The sequence below is a fragment of the Thamnophis elegans genome, chromosome 1 (assembly GCF_009769535.1).
Source record: "Thamnophis elegans isolate rThaEle1 chromosome 1, rThaEle1.pri, whole genome shotgun sequence".
Lineage (NCBI taxonomy): Eukaryota > Metazoa > Chordata > Lepidosauria > Squamata > Colubridae > Thamnophis > Thamnophis elegans.
In genome coordinates, this window is record NC_045541.1 from 120,560,408 (window position 1) to 120,583,883 (window position 23,476).

Sequence of the window (23,476 nt, forward strand, 5' to 3'; positions counted from 1 at the left end):
AAAAATATAATAAACAATAAACAAAGCAAAAGTGTGGCACAGAATTATTGAATGGAATTTAAGGGAAATTACAGGTTTTCACATTTAGAAGTGCCACATATTTTGATGGTAAAGACCACATTCTTTTTAAAAAAAAGTATAAAACCAAAATTGCACTTTTATCAGCTTTCTAGGTTTGTAAATGTTGGAAAAGCACTGCTTTTCCTTTTAAGCACTGCATTGGCTTATAAATGGTTTGTATTTTTCATGTTACTGAAGATTTATTTTTCAGTCTCTTGATACACTAAGACCTCTTTTGTACATAATATTTAATATCACTCCCATATAAAAAGAACTTTAAGTGATTTGTTACAGAAAAAGCAGAAAAAGCTGGTATATCAAGGGCAGCTGTTTTTATTTTTTTAAAGGAATGGTCTGGGAAGAAACTCCTGGATAACTGTCAAGCAATGCATTGATATGCTACATTACTGTTTCAGTTAGAGAATATTTTTCATTAGTGTTAAAAACAAAATGAAATAGTCATTTGGAATCGTCAGGAATATGCTTCATGGTACATTATATTTTTCATCTATGGTCTGTGTTTTTAGTGAGACAAACAGTAGGTTTTTAAAAAAAAACATAATTTCCATGTTTTCAGAATTCCAATGATAACCAAACATTTATTGTGTTCATGATTTTCATTGCTTCATACATAGGCATTTTCTTTGTCTTTCCATACCAATGAATTACAACAGCTGCAGGCAACTGGAAAAAATATTAGAAGTGCCAGAGATAGAAGAATTATCCTGGAATATCACAACTCTTATTTAGATGTGATAATACAGATGTTTTCTTTTTTGAAGAATGTTTGTATGCTCAAGCAGTTGCGATTGGAAGCAAAAGCTCACTATAAATCAATATACATAATAGACCTAAATACAATCTATAGAAAATGTATACATAAGTAACAAGAATGCAGTGAGTAATATAGGTTGGATGTTCCACTTTAAAATAGCAATGTATCTTCTGTTTGCTTTGAAATTAACACGTAAGTTTCTTCAAGTAAATTTAGAATTATTTTGAGGAATAGAAATGATCCCAAGTTACCTCAGAATTATTTGTGATAATGTATATAATTCTATTCCAGATTAATAGGCTTTATTGAATTTTCTTAAAGTCAACATAATTTTAACATAATATTTTTATGCAGATCCAAGTCTATGGTTCTCCTTAAGTGTTGGAAAGTATATAGAAAACCAACACTTACAATACTGTTTATACTATCCAAAGAAAGACTACTCGATATGATTTTTGCATTTATAAGCCTCCTTGTTGAAAACTATTTATACATGAACCAAAATGTTCTTGTTCATTGGTTGCTGGCCAGTTGAGATCTCAAATTCAAACTGTTTAGATTTACAGAAATTTTCATCTATAGTTTTTAGTATTATGGTATATTATAAGATAAAGTTAATGCATAAGTGTATTCATGACAATTTAGGTTTGTGTAGATGAGCAAGCATGTCAGCCTCTGCTACGCTTACTTGCTATCGGCTGCCCTAGAAACGGGGAGGGGGGCATGGTATTGGGGAAGGGAATTATATTGTACTGGAAGAATCTTGTTCTCACCATCTTCTGTGCATGCGGGTGGCTGATGTTTGGCCAACCGTCTTGCATACCAACTTGATGAGGCTGTTTGAAGATGCACCTCACATGACACCTTAGGGAGTTGCAGATTGGACGCTGGGTTGAGTAATTGGGAGGAGGCTGCTGGGTAAACGTTTGATATGTACATGTTCCCGCCTTTCTGGCTCAGATCTTGCTTTCCTTTTTGCTGCTTTCACTTCATATATAGTAAAAGTATTTCATCTCTATTCAAATGGAGTTGAGGTTTTTCTTTTTTGGATATTGAAGGAGGCATGCCTGACAGTTCCACCTAGATTTAAAAATAAAGCATACCGTTTAAAATGATAAAAGAAGGTGATGAACGCTCTTAGTGGTTGAGAAGCAAGAAAATATAAAACAAAGTAAAAGCAGGCAACAAGATGTTTTCCTTAGCAGGAATGCATTATTTTACTTATATTTCTTATTTACTTAATTCATTAATTATGGATTTAGAAAAAGTAAAAAGCACACTCTCTATATGTCTGGAAAAGACAATTCCTCAAACAGATATAATTCTGTAAGAGGATGAGACCCATCTCAACCAAAAGCTGGGGGAAATGACAAGTTTCAGAGATTTCTTGCACATGTTTATGATTAAACAGATTAGCAACATAAATGAAAAATGTAAACACAGGATCAAAAAAGTATTAAAAGGGAAAAGTTAAACCAACCTTTCCCATTCTGACTCCCATCAGATATACTGTATTGAATAAACAAGTAGAATTTTCCTTCAGCTTGGAGAAGAGTGAAGCATAATGTAACTAAATCTAATTAATTATTTTAATTTAATTACTTTTATTTAGACACTGCTCTATTCAAACCAATTTAGGGAAGTGATTCCAACCAACTCCAAATAATGTCCATCTCAGCTTCAAATTATTGAGTCTTCATGACCACTAAATTTGGGAGTTTTCCTCATATGAGAATGATGCAATCATATTGGGATTAAGAAGTATCTATCTTTTGAGTGAGATTGTATTATTTACCCTCCTTGTTTATGAATACATTTATTGCTTCGGTATTTATATATAGAACTAACCAATAGGAGCAACATTTGCCATAGTCTAATTTTGTATGCAGATTAGAATTTCAAGTTTGACAATTTTATGGAACCAAAACCTTCTACAATACTTTTCTAACCCTAGACTGTACATACTGGTAGATGTTGTTCCTTCTCTTGTTCTTTTTAAAATATTAAATTATAAAATGGGAAGCTGTCAAAGATATCCTTTAGTTTTTAAATTCTAAAAAATATTTTACTATATTATTATATCTTAATTCCTATTATTTTTAATGGTTTTGTGCAAAGAAACAGATGTGTCCCATATAAAACACACATATATTTCTTCTTACAACTTACTTGCTCCACTATCTGTCCCAAACTCTACAATTCTAATCTAAAAGACTATGTGGCAGAATAATTCATTAGTAGCAACAGAAAGATAATAAAAGAATAATCAAATGAGATGAAGCAATTCACAGTGTGAAAAAGTCTCCACAAATCCATAGAATATTAATTTCAATTTTGCCATTTTCCTGTTGTGCCTTTAAAATGAACCTATGCTCCCAATTGCCTGAAATGTTTATTTGTAAAAAGAAAATATCCCAATGAAAAGAATTCTTTAATCCGTTCTCCATTTCAGCACGATAGAAAACTATATCTTAAGTGCAAGAGGTGGCTGTGCATATTATATTCCTAAAGTTTTACCTGATTGTATGAAATCAATCTTTACTAAGTTCAGTGTATAAAATATAACCTCAGCTTCATAAATCATTCTAAGCATCCCACAGGAGGAAGTAATGCTGTGGATTTTTTTATTTACTAAAACAACTCAAATAACCAGAAGCTTTTTTTAAAGTTAGGTTCATGTACAGTTATCAATTTTTGCAACTCTGTATTACCCAATATACTTATTTGCTTGGTATGTGTAACAATTTCTTGTTTTAGAGAAGGCCTGTTTCCTATTCTTATTAACCTAATTCATCATACTTCTGAGCACACTAACCCCCCCCCACTGCCTCCATTAAAAAAAATCTTTCATTTTTATAGGGAAAAGTGTAGTCTGTCTGATTTATTTTTTTTTGAAAAGCTGAACAGATTGGTTTCATACATATTCTGTTTAAAAGGGATTAAAACCAATTTTCCAGTTTCTTAAATAGTTTGCCTGTATTTAGCAATCTCAGAAAGATTACTCTTTCTGTTTTCCTTGGAATACAAGCAAATGAAAAATATTCTTTCTTGTTATGTTAAATAATGCTATGTTTTAAAAGTTACCATGTTTAACCACAGTTGGAGTATAATTATTGATTAATAATGTGAATGCAGGAAAATCATATTTGGGGAAAAAATATTTTTTGGAGTTGTTTCCAAGAAAAATACTGAATTTTGAGACATATAGTATCATTGGTCTCAATTTATTTTTGTATTATATTTTAAAAGAGGATATGAACTGAAACACAATTTAAAATATGTTCCATTTCTTGAGTATATAAAAAAACAAACTCTTTGAAAAGCTTTCTCTCTGTTAATATACAAATATATCCAAGAAAAATGAATATATAATAATTGACTTAGCTGGCTTCATTGCTATAATTGCCTAGTAAACTGACCTTCAACACAATTTTGACAAATTTATAGGCAACATTATCCATTTTTAAACAGAACATAATTTCTTGGTTTCCTTGTATTACCTCTGATAATAAACAATTGAATTTGTTCTGTGGATGGAATGTATAAATATAAGCAGTATTTTTGGGTTACTGTTAAGTGCATTTGAACTTTCATGCATCATGTAGTTGAAAAATGTCAAGATATTTTCCAAAATATCTCAAGCGTAGGACAAGTAACACTTTATGATTTGCAAGCTCTTGTACAAAAATATTTATACATAATTTTAAAGCAGTTTATTTCCATATGTTTGCTAAATAGACCAAACTAATCTGGGTTGAAAACAGATTATGTGTAGTATTAAACAAATAAAAATAGCATTATTAAGATTTATAACAGACAGAATATTTGTAAAATATTTTGCTTAGTTTCCCTAGCGCCTAATTCAGCTGAAATAAGAATGGAAACTTGAGAAATCTGTGCTTTCGGTTTTTGTGCCTCTTTTACAACATTTTAAATAAAATTCTGATCTTCGCCCTGTAATTAAAATAATGTACAATTTATATTTCTTCCTTTGTTTCTTCATGTGTAAATTGTGAAAATGATGGCAGGTGAGGACAAAAGGTATGAAATTAACTGGATCTGTAAATATTTTAACATACCGCAACTCTGCCCCCTATACTCTAATAGATAAAGACAGGGAGGAGAGAAACATAAAATAGTATAAAGCAGTTTTGGTCTTCACAATTTTGGTTTTCAAGTCTGGTCTACTTCAAAGGGATGACATCTAATCAGGTTAAAAGAGGGATTGCAGTGCAAAAGGAGAACAATCTTGTAATTCTGACCCTACATAAGACATCTTTGTACGGTATTTCAGCAATTTATACTCTATCAAACTTATTTTATTTATTCATTTATTAAGCATATTTATATGGTTTTCTACTAAAGGAATGCTGAATGGCACATAAAATTAAAACAAAATTAGTCACAATACATTTTATCTTTATAAGAGTTTCTTAAGCCTGATTTTATCATTTTCTATATATTAGAGACCATTTGGAGCTATTGGAAATAGGATTCTTTTGTATACAGAGCATTTTTTAAATTATGGTTTAATCCTATTATAGTTGGATTAAATTGATTCTATACCTGCAAACTGCCACTGGTTCTCACAACTAAGCTTTATAGAATTTGTCATCAGTATAGACTTCTAGATTTAGTCCATAGTAACCTTGGAAACACAGGAAGGGTTGTCATATATAAGGTTTACATGCCTTTTATTTTGTGAAATTCAGCTATGTAGCACTATCAGTATCATGTCTGGCCACCTGATAGGAAATGTTTCATTATAATTTCACAAAAAAGTTCCCAGGATATATCTGTAAGTTGGGAATCAGAATGGATAGGAAACCACAGTTTTGAGTAAATGAAGTCTAGACAGAAGAGTAAGTAATCTTTATCATCAGGATCTGAAATATCTTTGTATGATAACTTTGGTTCTGAACATCTAAATATTTTTCCTTTAGAGTTTCTTGGTGCTCTCTGAGCTTGGTTGTTTACAACTTGAGCTATAAACCCTGAGGTACAGTAATTCTGGGATACAGCTACAAATATAGACAAATATGTCTTGTCGGATATGTCCTTCGTGGATTAAAAAAGCCATTAACTGGACAACATATGGAGTCTATTAGCTTCAAGGACACCAAAATCATTGTGAATTGTGCATACCTTCACTGTAAATAAAGTATCTTTATAACACAATAAAAATAAGTGTTTTGTTATTGCTCTATTCCACATCTCTTCACAAATAGTCCCTTCATTATCATAACAACAGCATATACTTTTGTTCTAAAAGTGTTTAGCCAATTACACCAGCCGCTGTATTTCTGGTATATTTTTAAGGTGTCAGTACTTTTCCTTTTAACATTTACAAGGATAACATAATTTCTTAATTCACAATTCATATTTTAATATTATAAATATTCCTTTTTCTATGAGTGGTGTGAAATTATAAAACTCTTGAAATGTAGCATATATTCAGATTTCTAAAATTATTTTTAAATGTTTTTGCAGCCATAGAAGAACATAAAGAAGAGAAAAGTCACCTGGACAATGCACAAAAGTGGTAAGTTGTCCAGTTTTCTTAACTCTGTACATTATAAATTCAAAAATACCTTTAAATAAGATTAGGATTGGGATTCTTTCTTCAAATGCATGTTACTCTTTGCAGCATTTTCATAAAGTTAAAACTTTTTGGGAGATTAAATTATAGATGAAAATGTATACAGTACACAGAGAAATCCAACAGGACTGAGTTAAAGCAAAAGTTGTAGCTTTCCTGTGACAGCGCTCTTTTCATATGAAAGAAAGGTTGTTTGGTTAAAAACATGAAGAGTATTTTGCCACTTCCTTGAAGAAAATAGTAGTCAAGGAACAGAACTAAATAATAAGCTTACTATTTGACCCACAGAGCATTTAAAAATATTGTATAGTCTTCTTTCAGGTCAAAATTCAAAACCTTGCAAAATGTCTACTGAAGCTTTACATATGCATAGTTTTACCAGCCACGTCCTTCTTCAATATAAGAAATTTAATTCTAGATCTCAATGCCCCCAATTTAACCTTTAAATTGTCCTTAAGCAATAAGGTGTTCCAACTTGCTTGGAAGATACAAATGAAGAAGCAGACAGTACGTGGGAGGTGAAAATAGTCCTAGGAATATTCACCACAAGTGTGAAGCCTGAATTTGATTTGGACGTGGGATTGTTTGTATCTTTGGAACCTGACAACAAGATTGTAACTCCAGTAGTACTATATTCTGCTAGCTCCGGGTCAAATGATGTATTTTCAGGATATTAATGCGTGAAAACCTTCAGCTAGGAAGAGGTCGCCATGACTTAATAGCCTATTATTTAGAGATTTATTAGAGGAATGTACAATGATACAATTCAGTGCCTTTTCGTTAAACAACTGTTTTTAAAATGTGATTCTTTCTCAAATCTTACTTACCACTTTGCTTTTTTTGCTTTTTCTGTTCCTATTGCCTATGTGGACATCTGTCAACTGACTTCACTTAGCTGATGCAATAAAAACTCATATATTATATTGCATTTGGTCTTTATTTATGGTACAGTTTCTACTTGTATCTGATTTTTTTTTATTGGTAGCTTGGAATTTCTAGTCAGAAATCTATGCCAGTAAATTTTCCATTGAGTTTCCCCAATGAGTTTATATGCTATCCACCTTTTCTCCCTCTACATCTTCCAGTTTTGAAGAAATGGTGAAATACTATGGAATAAAGCCAAAATCTGGTGAAAAGGAGACCACACCGAATTATGTTTTCATGGTTTGGTATGAATTCTGCAGTGAGTTTAAGACTATTTGGAAACGGGAGAACAAAAACATTTCCAAAGAAAGGTAAGGTTCTAATAAAGCCATTAATACCATTTTAGAAGTCTGGGGAGCTGTTCTTTTTCAAACTCAACAAATTATACTCCTGTATTTCTCAGGCGTCATTGTTTTCTTTGAGATCAAATGGACCTCAAGGAAAGATTATTCCCTCAGGGTGGCTAGGAAAATTGACCAAAGGGATGCTGTCCCCACAAAAAGATAAACACATATAATCTGATAAATTACACTTTCTTAACCCCTTCCAATTGCTAGCTAGTGAAATGAAAGAGGAGCTGTGCTAATTTGGAACAGATTGCTTCTCTTTGCATTTTCATGTTGGACAACTTTAAGTGAGGCAATATTGGTGTTGCAGACAGCACTGACAAACAAAAGTGACGTTAATATGTCCACACTTGCATCAAAGAGAAGCCTGTGGGATTCAGACCCCATTTAGCACAGTGTCAAAATCCTGTACTGAATTTACAGCATTGTTTCTTGGTATCCAGCTGTGGAGATCAAACTCCATGCCGTGGCATGTCCCATCGTTTCCTGATTTTATTAGTTTTTAGTTAAAACCATTTTTTGTGTTAAGATTTGAACTGTTTGAAGGTTTAAAGGGGGGGAAGAAAAGATTGGGATGATTATTTAATGATTTCATTACTGTACTATATTCTTTCATGTTGTAACAAATTTATGTTAAAAACATAACACATTTTAAATTACATATTATAATATTAAGTGTTTTCTAGCCCAGTGATCTTGCTACATTTCATTTTATTTCCCCCTCCTATTAAATTTATGTTTATGACTCTCACTTCTTATTCAGCTAAATTAACCCCATGCTCATTCATCAACAAACAGGCTGGTAGTGATTTGAAAATTTGCAGAAGTAGAATACTTCCTCATCCTGAACCCAGCCTAATGATGGCTGGGCATGCTTAGTTCTAGGAAAGGGAAAAGGAATAAATATTCTAGAAGAAGACATGGCTAGAAATTTGTATTTCTGGACCACTCCACATTATATTATTTTGGAGTAGGTCCCATTTGCAACTTTCTGGTATGTATAGCCTTCCTTCCTTCCTTCCTTCCTTCCTTTTAAAAAAATTATGTTCTATGGAACCCCATGGGTTTTGCAAGAATTTATTGTGGTTCTATGAAAGAATAACACACAATTTTTTTAAAAAAAGTTCATTTAACTCAGCCAATTTTCTATCATTTGCACTTTGACTCTTGATAAGAGGTAGTGGGATTTTTTTTAAAGGTGTTGCCTGAAAAAAACTAAAACCTTTGTTGTATATTGTTGTATAGTTGTATAGTCACACTCATGCTCCCTGATAAATTATATTATTTGTAAACAACTTTTGAAGCACATATGTAAAATATCTGAGTGAAAACTATAAAATGGTAATGTTGAGTTCAGTGCTAACATTCTTGAATATTTATTTAGATGTATTTGTTGCCAAACCCAACAGATTCTATTGTTAAAGAGACACCAGCTTCTATTTTAAAATGGGGAAAAATGGAAAGCAAAATATTATGGGATTATGTTCCACAGAAATACAAAGTAGGGAAATATAGTAGCTTACTGGGAATGAACACAAATTTTGCAGGCAAGCACCCCCTTCTTCATGTAACATTTGGTGAAAAGCTGGATGGAGGCTAGCAATTACTCAAAATATTTAAGGTATGTGTGTGTGGGGGGGGTGTTCCTTATATTAAACAAGCAAAGACTACATTACTATTCTTGAGCCTTAAATGAACAACTTGCCACATAGGTAGCTAGCATTCAACATAATAACAATGTTAATTGTCCAACATTAGAAGCATACATTTGCTTAAGCAGCCATTTTAAATTAGATGCAGATGTGGATAATTTAGTAAATTGCTATACTTTTTATACAAGGAGATGTGCAAACATTGTGGGTCACTGGTGTCTTTCATCACAAGCAGCAATCTTAAGCAGCAATCAGTTTTTTCTGCTCAGAAAGAAAATGTCAGGGAAGGGGAAGTCCTCCTAGACTTGAAATTAGCCATAATAGAAGCTGCTTGCAATTTGCCCTTGAAATGGCACACAAAGATTTCATCACTGCCACCAGCAGCCACATGAAGAACAAGGGCAAGTCAGGAAAAACACAAGGAAATCCTTATCAGGCCTTCCTTTCAAGATCAGTAACAGATATTGATTTTTAGAAAGGATACTAATATAAACAGTGTGGTTCAGTTGGATTAATTGGGAATTAATTAGGAAACTCCATCTGTGTTGTTCTTCTCTTGAAACACTCCAGTGTTTTGCAACCTCAGCAAGTTTAAGTTGGGTGGATTTCAACTCCCAGAATCATGACTTCTGGGAATTGAAGTCCATACGTCTTAAATATATATACATACATACATACATACATACATACATACATACATACACACACACACACACACACACACACACACACACACACACAGAGAGAGAGAGAGAGAGAAACAGTGAATTCAATGTCATGGTTTTCTATTCTTTACGCGTAGATTTTTTTCTTTTAAGATAGAAAAGTATTAAAGTTTCAGTCTGCCAAAATGGAGAAAAAATTATTCCCCTCTCCCCATGGTCTAGACTCTAGAGAAAACTAATTCCAACAAACTAATGAGAGGCAGGGGTTATCAGAAAAGAGGCAGTACCATTACATTAAAAAAAACCTTTATTCAATTCTTTTTACCAAACCTTCTGCCATGGGCAAAATTGTTCCAGGGACAACACATTGCTTAGAAATAAAGCATATGCCATTCATATTACCCTATGAATGTCAAAGAAAATTCTAAAATATCATATTCAAGCAGGTGATATTTTCTTCTTGAAGAGTAAATATTCATTCCTCTATATAGTACTTGTAACAATCTAGTCCGGTGTTTCTCAAACTTGGAAACTTTAAAAAGGATGGATTTCAACTGGATAGTAACTGGCTGGGGAATTCTGGGAACTGAAGCCCACCCCATCTTAAATTGTCAGGTTGAAAAACACTAATCTAGATTATTCTGTAATCATGGTTTGCAATTGATTGGTAAAATATGGAAATAATTACAAAATTATTTGTAATTATAACAGACTTATTTCTGTTATACTTACTTTATTCTCTATAAATTTATTCCCAGGGTGACAAATCATGGTTTGATGTTATGCGTGAACTCAGCCTAAAACAATATTTATGTATATTAATTTTCAAAACTAATTGCACACAGACTCACATAACTGAATATAACTTGACATTTATTTATTTTTTAGACATTTTATTAAGATTTATAGGCCGCCCTTCTCCCTGAGGGGACTCAGGGCGGCTTACAATCACAGGGAAAGGGGTGCAATACCAAAAGACAAACAGTGAGTGAACAAAATAAAATAATAAAACACAACTTGACACAAATAAAAATTAACTATTTCTATATCTATTGAACAACATACCTTGAAAAAGCTAAGAACTCTCTTAAAAACTTTTAACAAAGGATATTATAGTTATTTTTTCTTCCTTTTCAGTCCTATCTCATTCTCAGGGACAATACCTGCAGTTTTCTTGGCCAGATTTTTCAGAAGTACTTTGCCATTGCTTCTTTCCTAGGACAGGAAGAAGGTGATTGGCCCAAAGTCACTCAATTTAGCTTCATATTGTAGATGAGATTATAACTCTGAGTCTCCTGTTTTCTAATCTGATGCCTTAACCACAAAACTAGCTCTCAATTATTGTTGGAACCTGTTGAGTGTCAAATCAGCCATCAATAGACACATAGACATTAACAACATCTAGAGACTATCACCAGAGGTTATGTTATGTTATGTTTATTAGACTTGTATGCCGCCCTATTCCCGAGGGACTCAGGGCGGCTAACAAACAAGTGGGGAAGGGGGAGATACAAAAAACAAACAAGACAAAAACAAGATACAAAAAACAGATTAAAAGCTACACAACAATCACAACAATTCAAGTGGGGCTGGGAACTCATCAGCCCCAGGCCTGCCGGAACAGCCAGGTCTTGACGGCTTTGCGGAAAGTCTGAAGGGTGGTGAAGGTCCGAATCTCCACGGGGAGATCGTTCCAGAGGGCCGGAGCAGCCACAGAGAAGTCCCTCCCCCGAGGGGTCGACAGTCTACATTGGCTAGCTGATGGTATTCGGTGGAGGCCTAATCTGTGAGATCTAATTGGTCGTAGGGAGGTAATTGGAAGGAGGCGGTCTCTCAAGAACCCAGGTCCGATACCATGTAGGGCTTTAAAAGTAATGACTAGCACCTTGAAGCGCATCCGGAGTCCAACAGGCAGCCAGTGCAGCTCGCGGAGGATAGGTGTAACGTGGGTGTACCAAGGTGCACCCACAATCGCTCGCGCAGCTGCATTCTGGACAAGCTGAAGTCTCCGAATGCTCTTCAAGGGCTGCCCCATGTAGAGCGCATTACAGTAGGGACGCAATTGGTGCACCAGGAGAACCTGGGCAAATGTCCCCCTGGTCACAGCTGGCAGATGATGCTCTAAAGTCAGCTGTGGGTCCAGGAGGACTCCCAAATTGAGAACCCTGTTTGAGGGGCGTATAATTTCACCCCCCAGCCTGAGAGATGGAATACAAGGCCAATCTTTGGGAGGGAAACACACAAGCCACTCGGTCTTGTCGGGATTGAGTGCAAGCTTGATCACACCCATCCAGACCCTGGCAGCCTTCAGGCACTGACACATCACTTCAACCGAGTTGGCACAGGGCGGATCGATACAGCTGTGTATCGTCCGCATATTGATGGTATTTTATCCCGTGCCGACGAATGATCTCACCCAGTGGCTTCATGTAGATGTTAAGCAGGAGGGGGGACAGGACCGAACCCTGTGGCACCCCATACTTAAGGGGCCTAGGGGACGGCCTCTGCCCTCCGACCAACACCGACTGCGACCTGTCCGAGAGGTAGGAGGAGAACCACCAAAGAACGGTGCCTCCCACTCCCACCTCACGCAACCGCCGCAGAAGGATACCATGGTCGATGGTATCGAAGGCCGCCGAGAGGTCAAGGAGCACTAGGATGGAGGCATGGCCCCCATCCCTGGCTCTCCAGAGATCATCAATCAGTGCGACCAAAGCAGTTTCCGTGCTGTAGCCAGGCCTGAATCCAGACTGAAAGGAATTCAGATAATCGGTTTCATCCAAGGACCGCCGGAGTTGAGAGGCCACCACTTTCTCAACAACCTTCCCAACGAAGGGGAGGTTGAAAACTGGGCGGTAGTTACAGGTGGGTTCCTACTGGTTCAGCCAAGTAGGTAGTAACTCGGCTGCCCACGCATCCAAACTGATTCTATTGTGGCACCATCTTGGTTTTGTTTCTATGCATGCGCAGAAGCATTTTTTTACTACTGTGTATGCGAGTATAGCGCGCATCAAGTGCTCGTACCTGAAGTGCATCCCTGAGCAAACCAGCAGTAAAAGAATCCGGAACCCACCCCTGACTATCACCCACCCCAAAAGGAAACAAAAAGCAATCACCAGCAATCAGCACCCCAGATAAGCATAGATTAACTCCAAGGTTAACTAACATCAGACCAACAATCAAGTAAACAATACCCCAATCAAGAAACCGCCAAAGAAGGCAATAGCAAACAGCCCAGTCAAAGAATCTCTAAGATCATCTCCACCAACACTGACAGGCAAGCTACTAGAATATAAACTGACACTAAACAACACTTCTAATTAGCACTGCTGATGATGTTACCTAGTTTGGATAATGAAATGTCTGCAAGAAAACAAACAAGCTCAGAGAGCAACAAGGATCCTTCACGTCAACCCCAAGTTACAAATATTCTCCTTTATTAGTATAGTTGGAACCTTTTTGATAAATACCCCAAATTATGTTAATCATAAGGAATTTAATATGTTTTGAGAACATATTATGGTAGCAGCTGGTTATATAATGTCCATTCTACTGGATTTGATACCAAATCAGTCTTTTGGTATCAAATCACTTCATGACTTAATTCCTATCCTTTCCTCCCTTGATCCTTTGAATGAAAAGGAGGTCATGGGGTTAAGTAAGCAACATTTTTCCATCCTCAGCCCTGACACAACACTTATGTATTCTTGAAAAGGGGAAAACTTTATACTACCAACAGCAAAAATATATTTTAAAACTGGTTAATATTGTTAACACGTGAACTATTTTATATAATGTTTGTAATTACAAAATATGCACTTTTGTAATGATCTTGAATTGGATAATAAGTGTGAGGGACTATGTACGTGTTTGATATTTGATCTACTATAAAAACATTTAGATTTTAAAAATGCCTCTCGCCACAATCAATTAGATAATAATATTAACAATTTTGGCTGAAAGTTTTAGTGCTTAATTTTTTTATAGAAAAGTGTTTGCTTGTTTGTTTTACCATAGAAAATTCTCATCTTTCCATTATTTTCTAGGATACATGAACCATTAAGGAGACAATTCTGTTCTTTTTTGAATTAGTGTCAAACTGGCATTGCCATTCTTGTTTCCATATTTCACAGTAACTGAAATTTTTGAAGTAAACTGCTGGGGCCAAACAAGCTTGCACTCAATCCAGACAAGACCGAGTAGCTTGTGTTTTTCCCTCCCAACAATTGGCCATGTATTCTATCGCTCAGGCTGGGGGGTGAAATTATACCCCCCTCAGACAGCGTTCGCAATTTGGGAGGCCTCCTGGACCCACAGCTGACTTTAGAACATCATTTGTCGGCTGTGACCAGGGGGGGCATTTGCCCAGGTTCGCCTGGTGCACCAATTGCATCCCTACCTGAACCGGGAGGCTCTTGCAACAGTCACTCACGCCCTTATGACCTCAATACTGGACTACTGCAATGCGCTCTACATGGGGCAGCCCTTGAAGAGCATTCGGAGACTCCAGCTTGTCCAGAATGCAGCGATTGTGGGTGCACCTCGGTACACCCACGTTACACCTATCCTCCGCAAGCTGCACTCGCTGCCTATTGGTCTCCGGATACGCTTCAAGGTGCTAGTCGTCACTTATAAAGCCCCTCATGGTATTGGACCTGGGTACTTGAGAGACCGCCTGCTGCCAATTACCTCCCTAAGACCTATCAGATCCCACAGACTAGGCCTCCTCCGAATTCCATCTGCCGGCCAATGCCGATTGTCGACCACCCAGAGGAGGGCCTTCTCTGTGGCTGCTCTGGCCCTCTGGAACGATCTCCCCGTGGAGATCCGGACCCTCACCACCCTTCAGGCTTTCCGCAAAGCCGTCAAAACCTGGCTGTTCCAACAGGCCTGCAGCTGATGGGTTCCCATTCCCACTCGAATTGTGTGGCTGTTGACTGCTTTTAAATTGTTTCCGTATTTTGATTGTCTGTTTTTTATTGCTTTTTGTCTGTATTATTCCCTTTCCCTTCGGTTTGTTAGCCGCCCTGAGTCCCTCCGGAAATAGAGCGGCATACAAGTGTAATAAACCTTGAACCTTGAACCTTGGGCCATTGACTGATAGCATTTTGTAATAAAACAGTACTTTGATGGGGTTACTTTAAATGTCACTTAGAAACAATTGAGCTAGTCCAGATTATTGCAGCTTCTGTGCCACTAACCAGTAATCCAACTAACTGTATTGTATATTATAGTCCTACTGACTGAACCAAAATAGTTATTAAGCTATTAGGTTTTGCCGCTAAATTCCATGGATGAAATTTTCTTTACACTCAACTCTGTCCAACAAGACATTCCAGTGTTAGATAAAAATTACAGTTTGAAAATTACAGTGAGCCAGCAAGTAGGAATGCATAGCAATTTTTTGTTTGTTTGTTCGTAATGTGAACCCCTTGCTCCTGAAACACCATCAAAATGATCATTAGAGATCAAGAACAATCTATGAATTAAGAGCAAGCGAGCCAATGTATAACAATTTAATATATAGTAGAAACTGAGATTTATTTATTTATTTTATTTAGTTTGTAAAACATGTAAAAGATAACAGGTATAAGTATAAACTTAAATATGAACACAGTAAATGGGTACAAATAAATGGAGACAGTAGAACAGGGACAGTAGGCACGCTAGTGTGCTTATGCACGCTCCTTACAGATCTCTTAGGAAGGGGTAAGATCAACAGTAGACAGTCTTAGGTTAAAATTATGGGAGTTTGGAACAACAGAGCCAGGTAGTGCATTCCAGGTATTGACCACTCTAATGCTGAATTGGAATTGGTACTGTATCACAATGACCCTGATGAAGGTCATACTGGCCTGATAGGTGCTTTCTTGCAAGGAAAGGATTGTGGTTCGGTAATCAAACATATACTTTGCAATTAAACACCCCAAATTCATTTCATAGTATCTTCAGGTTGGGTTAGAGAAGCTCTGGGAAACTTGCTTCCAATCAGTGTAATATGATTAAGGGGTTGGATCAATGATTATCTCAGTAAAAGGCATTTTGTTAGGTAAACTCTCACTGGTAGTGAATGTAGGATAAGTCAGGTCCTATACCAGTTCTAAAAATTGTAGTCAATAATTTTTCCAAATTTGTCAGATAAGAGAGGGTGGTGTAGATTTTGTGTGTGTGCTTTATAAAGAATAAAATGTAGTTGTTTAGGAGAACAACTTTTATATGGTGAACATATATCATTTTTAAAGCTCTAATAATACTTGCTTATATCCTGTTTTAGACTCCGAATGGCTCAGCAATCAGTGAGCAAGTTAACTTCAGAAAAAAAAGTGGAAACTAGGAAAATAAATCCAACTGCCAGTCTGGTATGTTACATTCTTATTGTGATTCTGGTTTCTGGTTCTCTTTTAAATAGAGCTGTTAATTTTTATGGAGTTAATCTACTAAAAAACAAGTTCGTATTTTCAGTTTTAGGTGTCCTAAAGGCTTCCTCCTGCAATGGCATTATATCTTAGAGCCAGCTTACAAAATCATTGCAGATTTTAACTCAACGTGTTTCTGCATAAAATATTAATCTGAATGTTAATTGAGCATGGGGATCCTTTCCTGTTGCATTAAATAATTCTTGGCATTGTTTTTGCCTTTCAAGATATTTTCCATTTCTGAAATATTAATATGACACCATAGATTGAAAAGATAGTTAATAGCACATTCCTGTAAGAGGTCCTCTAAATTTGTCATTTTAATTTATTTAAGAACAAGTTCTGAATTGCTGGATTTGGTCCAGTATTGGCTACTGTCTCTTTTTATGTAGACAGACGGAAAATTCTTTTGCTGCATGTATACAGATACCAGCAAGCTAGAGGGAATTGAGTCCAATTTAGTAACAAAGATATGACTGTTTATTTGAGGGACAATCTGATGTTGAGCAGCTATATGAAATCAAAAGAGAGTTTGCTATTAATTAATTTAATATAAATTATCTGAAATAGTATATGATAATGTATGGTTATCAAGTAAGTATTGGGTCTGGTCTACAGTTAAAATATCATACGGTTCACCACATGGACTGTATAAAATACTCATTTTTGAAGGAAAGGGTAAATCCCTACAAGTAGCTGGCTTCAAATCATGCCGTTACTTTTTACATTTTACTTCTACAACTTTTAACTGTCTGTGTTTTTTCATATTTGTAATTTTTACGGACATACACTGTTGATGAAATGTACAGGCTTTTTGACATATACTTGCTTTAAAAACATATCCTTCCTGTCTTAGTGTGGCACTTCAGGAATTAATTTTCTGGAAAAAATGGAAGGAGGGGGAAGCTTATGTCTACTCTGGTTTCAAATTGCTCCTTTCTTTTGGCCTAAACCATATACTCTCTGCAATTTGAAAACAGATGGAAAACTAAAGCAAAGAATGATAATAATCTCCTTTTCTCTTAAACAACAGAAAGAAAGACTACGTCAGAAAGAAGCTGGGGTGACACCCAACTGAAAGAAGAACCCCAAAATGAAACAAAAACCAATGAGAGTGTGACCTTGATGATGTTACACGTTGCTCCTTCTCTTCGGGAGCACCTTATTTTAGATGAAGTTCTGTGTTGCTTTTTTCTTCCGACAATCCACCAAAGATTTTTCAATCCCTTGGTTTATACAAGCAAGGGAATGCTAAGAAGTTTGTTTACATGGGACTTAGGAAGGGTTCCCCAGTAACTGTTTCTTGTATGGTTGAAACCAAATGGTTTTCTTAAAAGCGAAGAATGTCTCTATGCAAAGTGCACTAGTATGGAAGAGCAAATCTGGATTTTAGGCAGGGAAATAAATAGCTTTATATCATCTGCAACAGATGTATGGGATGGCTAATATAAGTCTATTGAAGATTTGCTGAATTGGTGTCTGCTTAAAATTATTTTTATGGCGTTCAAAGGATTAAGTTTATCTTCTATATTTTATCATAATTATTTTTATAAGAAGCTCAATCTATGCATAGGAATAAAAATACATTTTTGCATATAGGAGAGAGAATTAATATCAAAATATATGCTGCACTTGTATCTACTAATGTTTTGAGTTTTGTTCCTATTTTAATGGTAATATGAAGACCTGCATATCTAGATGAGGGTCAGATAGCAGTCTTCAACAATACATTATTTATAATCATTTAAGAGGATACTGTATAAAAACTGTTTCCATTATTTGTAATTAATTTAAAGGAAAGCCTATATTCTTTAATGATTTAAGATTTTGATATAACCAATGTTTAGATATTTCTACATAATTCTGTGAGTATGCATGTGTCTGGAACAGAGTGCACACTTATATACAAACATATTTTCTACTTATTTTGTGTGTGTGTGTGTGTGTATCATTGCCTAGATTAAGAAAAAAGACAGCATTGATCTCCAATTTTTCATGCTGTAACAACTTGTATGAAGGGCAGCTTAGACTTAAAATTATAATTGAAATGAATAAATAATAAAATTAAACTGCAATTCATGTCCTATATCAGAAGCTAAATGGTCACAAAGCAAACCATATGACAGAGAAAGAGATTGCAAAAATTGCTGGGTGCTGCAACCTCATTTAGGTAAATTTTGCTGTGCAGCAGCAATGCCACCATTACTCTCACACCCACATGTGCTGTTGTCCATTACGGATATTTGGGCTTAAACTCCCATATTAGTCAAAAAGTGATATTTATTAATTTATTACTATTGTCTTATTTATAGACTGTCACTAATCAAAGTAGCCAGTAACAAGGAGGAGTTGTAATAATAATTAGGTTAAAATAGCATAATGTTAAAAAGCAATGAAGCATAGGCCAAAGTTGTTGACTCAACAGCTGAAGAAAATGTGGACTCAGAAGTTGGTAATTTTATTTATTTATTTATTTATTCAGTTTATATGCCATGCATCTCACCAAAAAGGTGACTCTGAGGGGCTATAATCGGAGTTCTGTGGTCTAGAGGTAGAATGAAAAATATTTCTCTTTCTTGTCTCAAAGAAAGATGTGCCACTGAATCTGAGTGGCATGGTTTTCCAGCTCTTGTACTACAGGGAATTGAAGAAAGACTGTTGGTATTTCATCCCCATAGCAATAGCACTTAGACTTATATACCGCTTCACAGTGCTTTACAGCCCTCTCTAAGTGGTTTATGGAGTCAGCATATTGCCCTTAACAATCTGGGTCCTCATAGCATCTGCCTTTTTCCGAGATGCTTTGCATGATCAGAAGCACAAAGAAGCACTTTTTGTTCCTCCAAATGTCCCATCTCTTAAAAAGAAAAGAAAAGTGCATTTTGTCTTGAATTATGATGAAGCCAAAGAGGGTATGATGAACAGCAAAAAATATATAAAAGAATCGCCTGCATGATAAATAAAGACTTGGGTTAAGTGAATGCATGGTTATTCAATATGTCTTATTAAAAGTAATTAACTGTAAAGAAAAAAATTCAAATATGCAATATGCAACTTCTTTTTTATCTTTGCACAATTAAGGAAAAGGGCTCTAAAGTGTATATAATGATTGCTATTGGAATATGACATTTGTAGAAAACATAAACAGTTCACAAAAAGAACTATTGTTGATGTTAGTAGTGAATAGCAAAATATTATTTTTCTCTTAGATAGAAATATGACGTATTTTTCCCTGTCATGAACGGAAACCGATACAATAAATTGAAAAAATTAAAATGGTTTGTGTAAAATGTAATACAGATTTTTAGTATTGTGAAAGTTCACTAAACTATCAAGTAGTTACGTACATAATATACCGCAATAAATTCCCAGCTTCACAAACTGTGTTATTTCTCATATACAATGTCAAATCTTTTGCTTCTAAGATTTGACAACTTTCCATAAATAAAAAAATGCTTCTGAGTCTATCGGTTGCAAATTTTAGACTCACAATGAGACAATCCCATTCAAATTCCAAAATTAGAAGTGGGTAATGGTTGCTTTGTTACAGGACCTTTAAACACTCAAACAAGAAATAGCAAAAACATGGTAATTTATGCTGAGATAGAGAGAGAAAGAGACTTTCTGGTTAATTAAATTTTATTTAGTATAATTCAGTATCATTACTCTTTACCTTGCAAATATATGGCAACTCGCCATTTTCAGTTAAAAGATTAATATGACAAAAAGAACACCAAACTCTGTTTATATTTTGCAATAGATAAAATCCCACTTAATGTTATTTTGTAATATTTTAAAATGAATCTATTTATTTTGCAAACTGGAAGACATGTTATCATAATCTGCACTATGTCAATGTCAATACAGAAGAAAAAAGAAAGATGATGTTATATGTATCATTTCCATGTTTCACCCAAGTTGTTGGAATAGGAAAAACAGAAGTAGAAATCTATTTTGTAGAAAAGGAATATCCTTATCCAGAAAATATAAATTTTTACCCAGTGGAGGGAATATTTGGATCAGATCACCAAGTGAATCCAATATCTACACATGCTATTTGGGTTTTTATTTTTCTACTAATGTATACATGAATTTCTTTGTCCTGGTTGGCTCGAATTGCTATGATATACTTCAGAGAATCTCAGTTTATAGCTGGATGAATGATACATAGCACTATGTGTTTATAGAGTTTGGAAATAGTATATCAAAAGCCATCGGTGGTACAAATCAGTCATTCAGTAAATATAGAAGTATAAATATACTGACAATTAGAGAACAGAGTAAAAACAAAACCAATCATGAAATATAGCTTTGATTTCTTTTTATTTACTAAGTATTTTTAAATTTAAAGGTATTGTGGAAATAATGTGTTTAAGAATGTAATTTTTTTTAAATAATAACTTGATTCTCGATTTAATCTTCCTGTCAAAGCTGTCTCTACTGGAAAGTACAGGGCGGGGCATAACCTTTTCCTAGGGGGTCACAGCAACACTTGTAATAACAACACAAATAATTCATACACCATTCGAAAGCCCATCAAAAACTGAGTTTATTGACACGATTTAATAGTCAGTATGACCACCATTAGCCCTTCGAACAGCATTCAAACGAGGTGGATAAGAACACAACAAATCTTCAAACAGTTCCGTTCGATTTTCCAGATTTTTCAACACAGTTTCCAAATTCATTCTCAAAGTTTCAACCGAATATCGATTTTGACCTTGCTCCTGAATCATCAGAGCTTCCACTTCATCCTTAATTATGGCCCCAATGTTCTCTGCCGGATTGAGATCTGGCGAATTTCCCGGCCAGACGTCATTGCCCCAAAATTCGACATTGTTTTCCTTTAACAATTGCTGAGTCGCATTTGCACGCATGCAAGGAGCTTTGTCATGAAGAAAGACAGCCTCACCAACCACCAAGACATTGTCTGGATCACTGAGAAATGGAATGACATTCTCCAATAAAATTTTCTCACGGAAATAACTGCCATCCCAGGATTCCCCTTTATCCTTCAAAACCCAATGCAGTTTCTTGGCTGTGAAAATGACGAAAATCCCGATGCAAGTCGGATTGCGAACGATTTGTCGATATCGTTCATGTTTGGCGATGTCGTCGACGTCTTTAGCCCAAATTCGATCGTTCTGGAAATTCGGTTTTCGAATGGCATAAACGAAGAATTCGTCAGATGGCGCCAAATGAAGAAAATCTTCCTCGGTCCATTCAGACAACCAATCGCACAACCAAAGCCGATCTTGAACGTGTGTTTGAGTTTTCAATGGTTTGCAAATGACGTGGAATGGCTTCAAACCTTCTCGTTCTCGATATCGGCCGATTGTCCTTTGATCAACTCGTTTTCCACGAATTTGAAGGATTTCTTGGGCCACTTTTCGGTTTCCTTTTCGTTGTTTGCGACTGCCAGTTGCAATGATGGCTTTGCTTTCTTGGGACAGTTGCAGAGGACGCCCTTCTCCAAATTTTGTGAAACATTCTTGGGCTGTTTTGTTCCAATTATCAGTAACCCAATCCGGATGACGTTTCAATTTGTTTGCAATCCATTTTCGATTGATAAACGTCGCTCCAGCATCGCGAGCCTCTCGAAAGGCAATGCATTTTATTCTGTCAATGATCCTTTGTTCTTCCGAATCGAATTTTCCAGCCATTCTTAAAGCAAATTTAACATTTAATAGCTCATTCAATTCAGTTTTTTATGGGCTTTAAAATGAGGTGTCGCAGAAGTTGTAAACTGCTGTCGATCTTGCTGTGACCCCCTAGGAAAAGGTTATGCCCCGCCCTGTAGATTGCTTTCCCCATTCTACCAGCCAACCTATTGTTCCAGAGATTCTCTGCCCCTTTACTGACAACATTTCTGTTTTCATATTTATGTAATTATGGCAGGGAGAGGAATTTTTTGTTACATTTATAAACCACTGACTTTATGACAACTCTGGTCTATGTTCTATCTATAGAAACAGAGAAAACCAATCTCCATCTCATAAATCAGATGGCCGACAAGGAGCCTGCCCACCACTGTAATTCAAGGGCTAGGAAAAGAACCATATTTTAAGGCTCATCCAAATAAAGTAGGGTGAGGCTTTATGGATCTCAGAGAGAACATCATTCCAGAGAATATACACTATGGAAGAGAAGCACCAGTCCCTTGACTTTTCAGGTGGCATTGCTTAATCAATAGAACTTGAGAATGCCAACTTTGCTGAACCATATAGGATGGGCAAGTAACTTGAGCCTATGCCATGAAGGACTTTATGGAGGATAAGCATAGTTTAAATTTCATTCCCAATGAAATCTATGCAGCTCCAGGAAAAGATATTTTTGGGGCATAACAAAACATACCCACAATAACCCATGCCTCTGCATTCTGGACCAGCTGTAGCTCCATGTAGCCTACAAAAACAAATCCATGTAGAATTCATTGCAGTAGACCAGTCAAGATGACTAGAACATAAGTAGATACTTTAAGCACCTCCTAAGGCAAATACAGGTACAAGTGGTGACCCTTGAATCTGTACTTATTCATAGTATATTGAAGTATAAAATATTGCAGCTGCCGCCTATTCCTTAACCCACAAAGTACACATCAATCCTGAAGGAGGCAGTGCAACTTGACCTAGAACTAAAGGGGAGCATCTCCAGATCCAAGTGATAAAAATACCATCAGCCAACAGGTCTTGTCAGGATAGAGCCTGAGCTGGTTCCTCCCCACTCGGACTCCCACAGCCTCCGGGCAGTCACTAGCTATAGATTCAATTAAGCACATATATGATGAATGCTCGCACAGGTTAACACCCAAGTGTGGCTGGTTCTGACTTCTTTGAAGCAGTATATCACAAAAATAAAAGGCTATAAGTGGGTTTCCATAAAATTACAATGCAAATCATACACACAGAGACATCATTGCCATTAATCATGGGGCTATAACTTCTATTTAAACTGATAGCAAATTGCTTGAATGCAATTTAATAAGTGATGGATGTTATGGATGCCATTTATGAAAGAATATCATCTGGTAGGGTGCCA

The 23,476-nt window shown here is 35.8% G+C and overlaps 1 protein-coding gene across 1 annotated transcript in view; it reads left to right on the plus strand.

Annotated features, from left to right (window-relative positions):
• The window catches only part of FMN1 (formin 1), a 130,910-nt gene extending 113,212 nt beyond the window's left edge, over window positions 1-17,698 (plus strand). Inside the window, exons 18-21 of the mRNA XM_032213656.1 lie at window positions 6,326-6,377; window positions 7,520-7,669; window positions 16,297-16,381; window positions 17,472-17,698. Coding sequence (XP_032069547.1) covers window positions 6,326-6,377; window positions 7,520-7,669; window positions 16,297-16,381; window positions 17,472-17,516 — 332 coding nt within the window. The 3' untranslated portion in view covers window positions 17,517-17,698. The remainder of the gene's footprint in view (window positions 1-6,325; window positions 6,378-7,519; window positions 7,670-16,296; window positions 16,382-17,471) is intronic.
• Window positions 17,699-23,476: the final 5,778 nt, after the last annotated feature.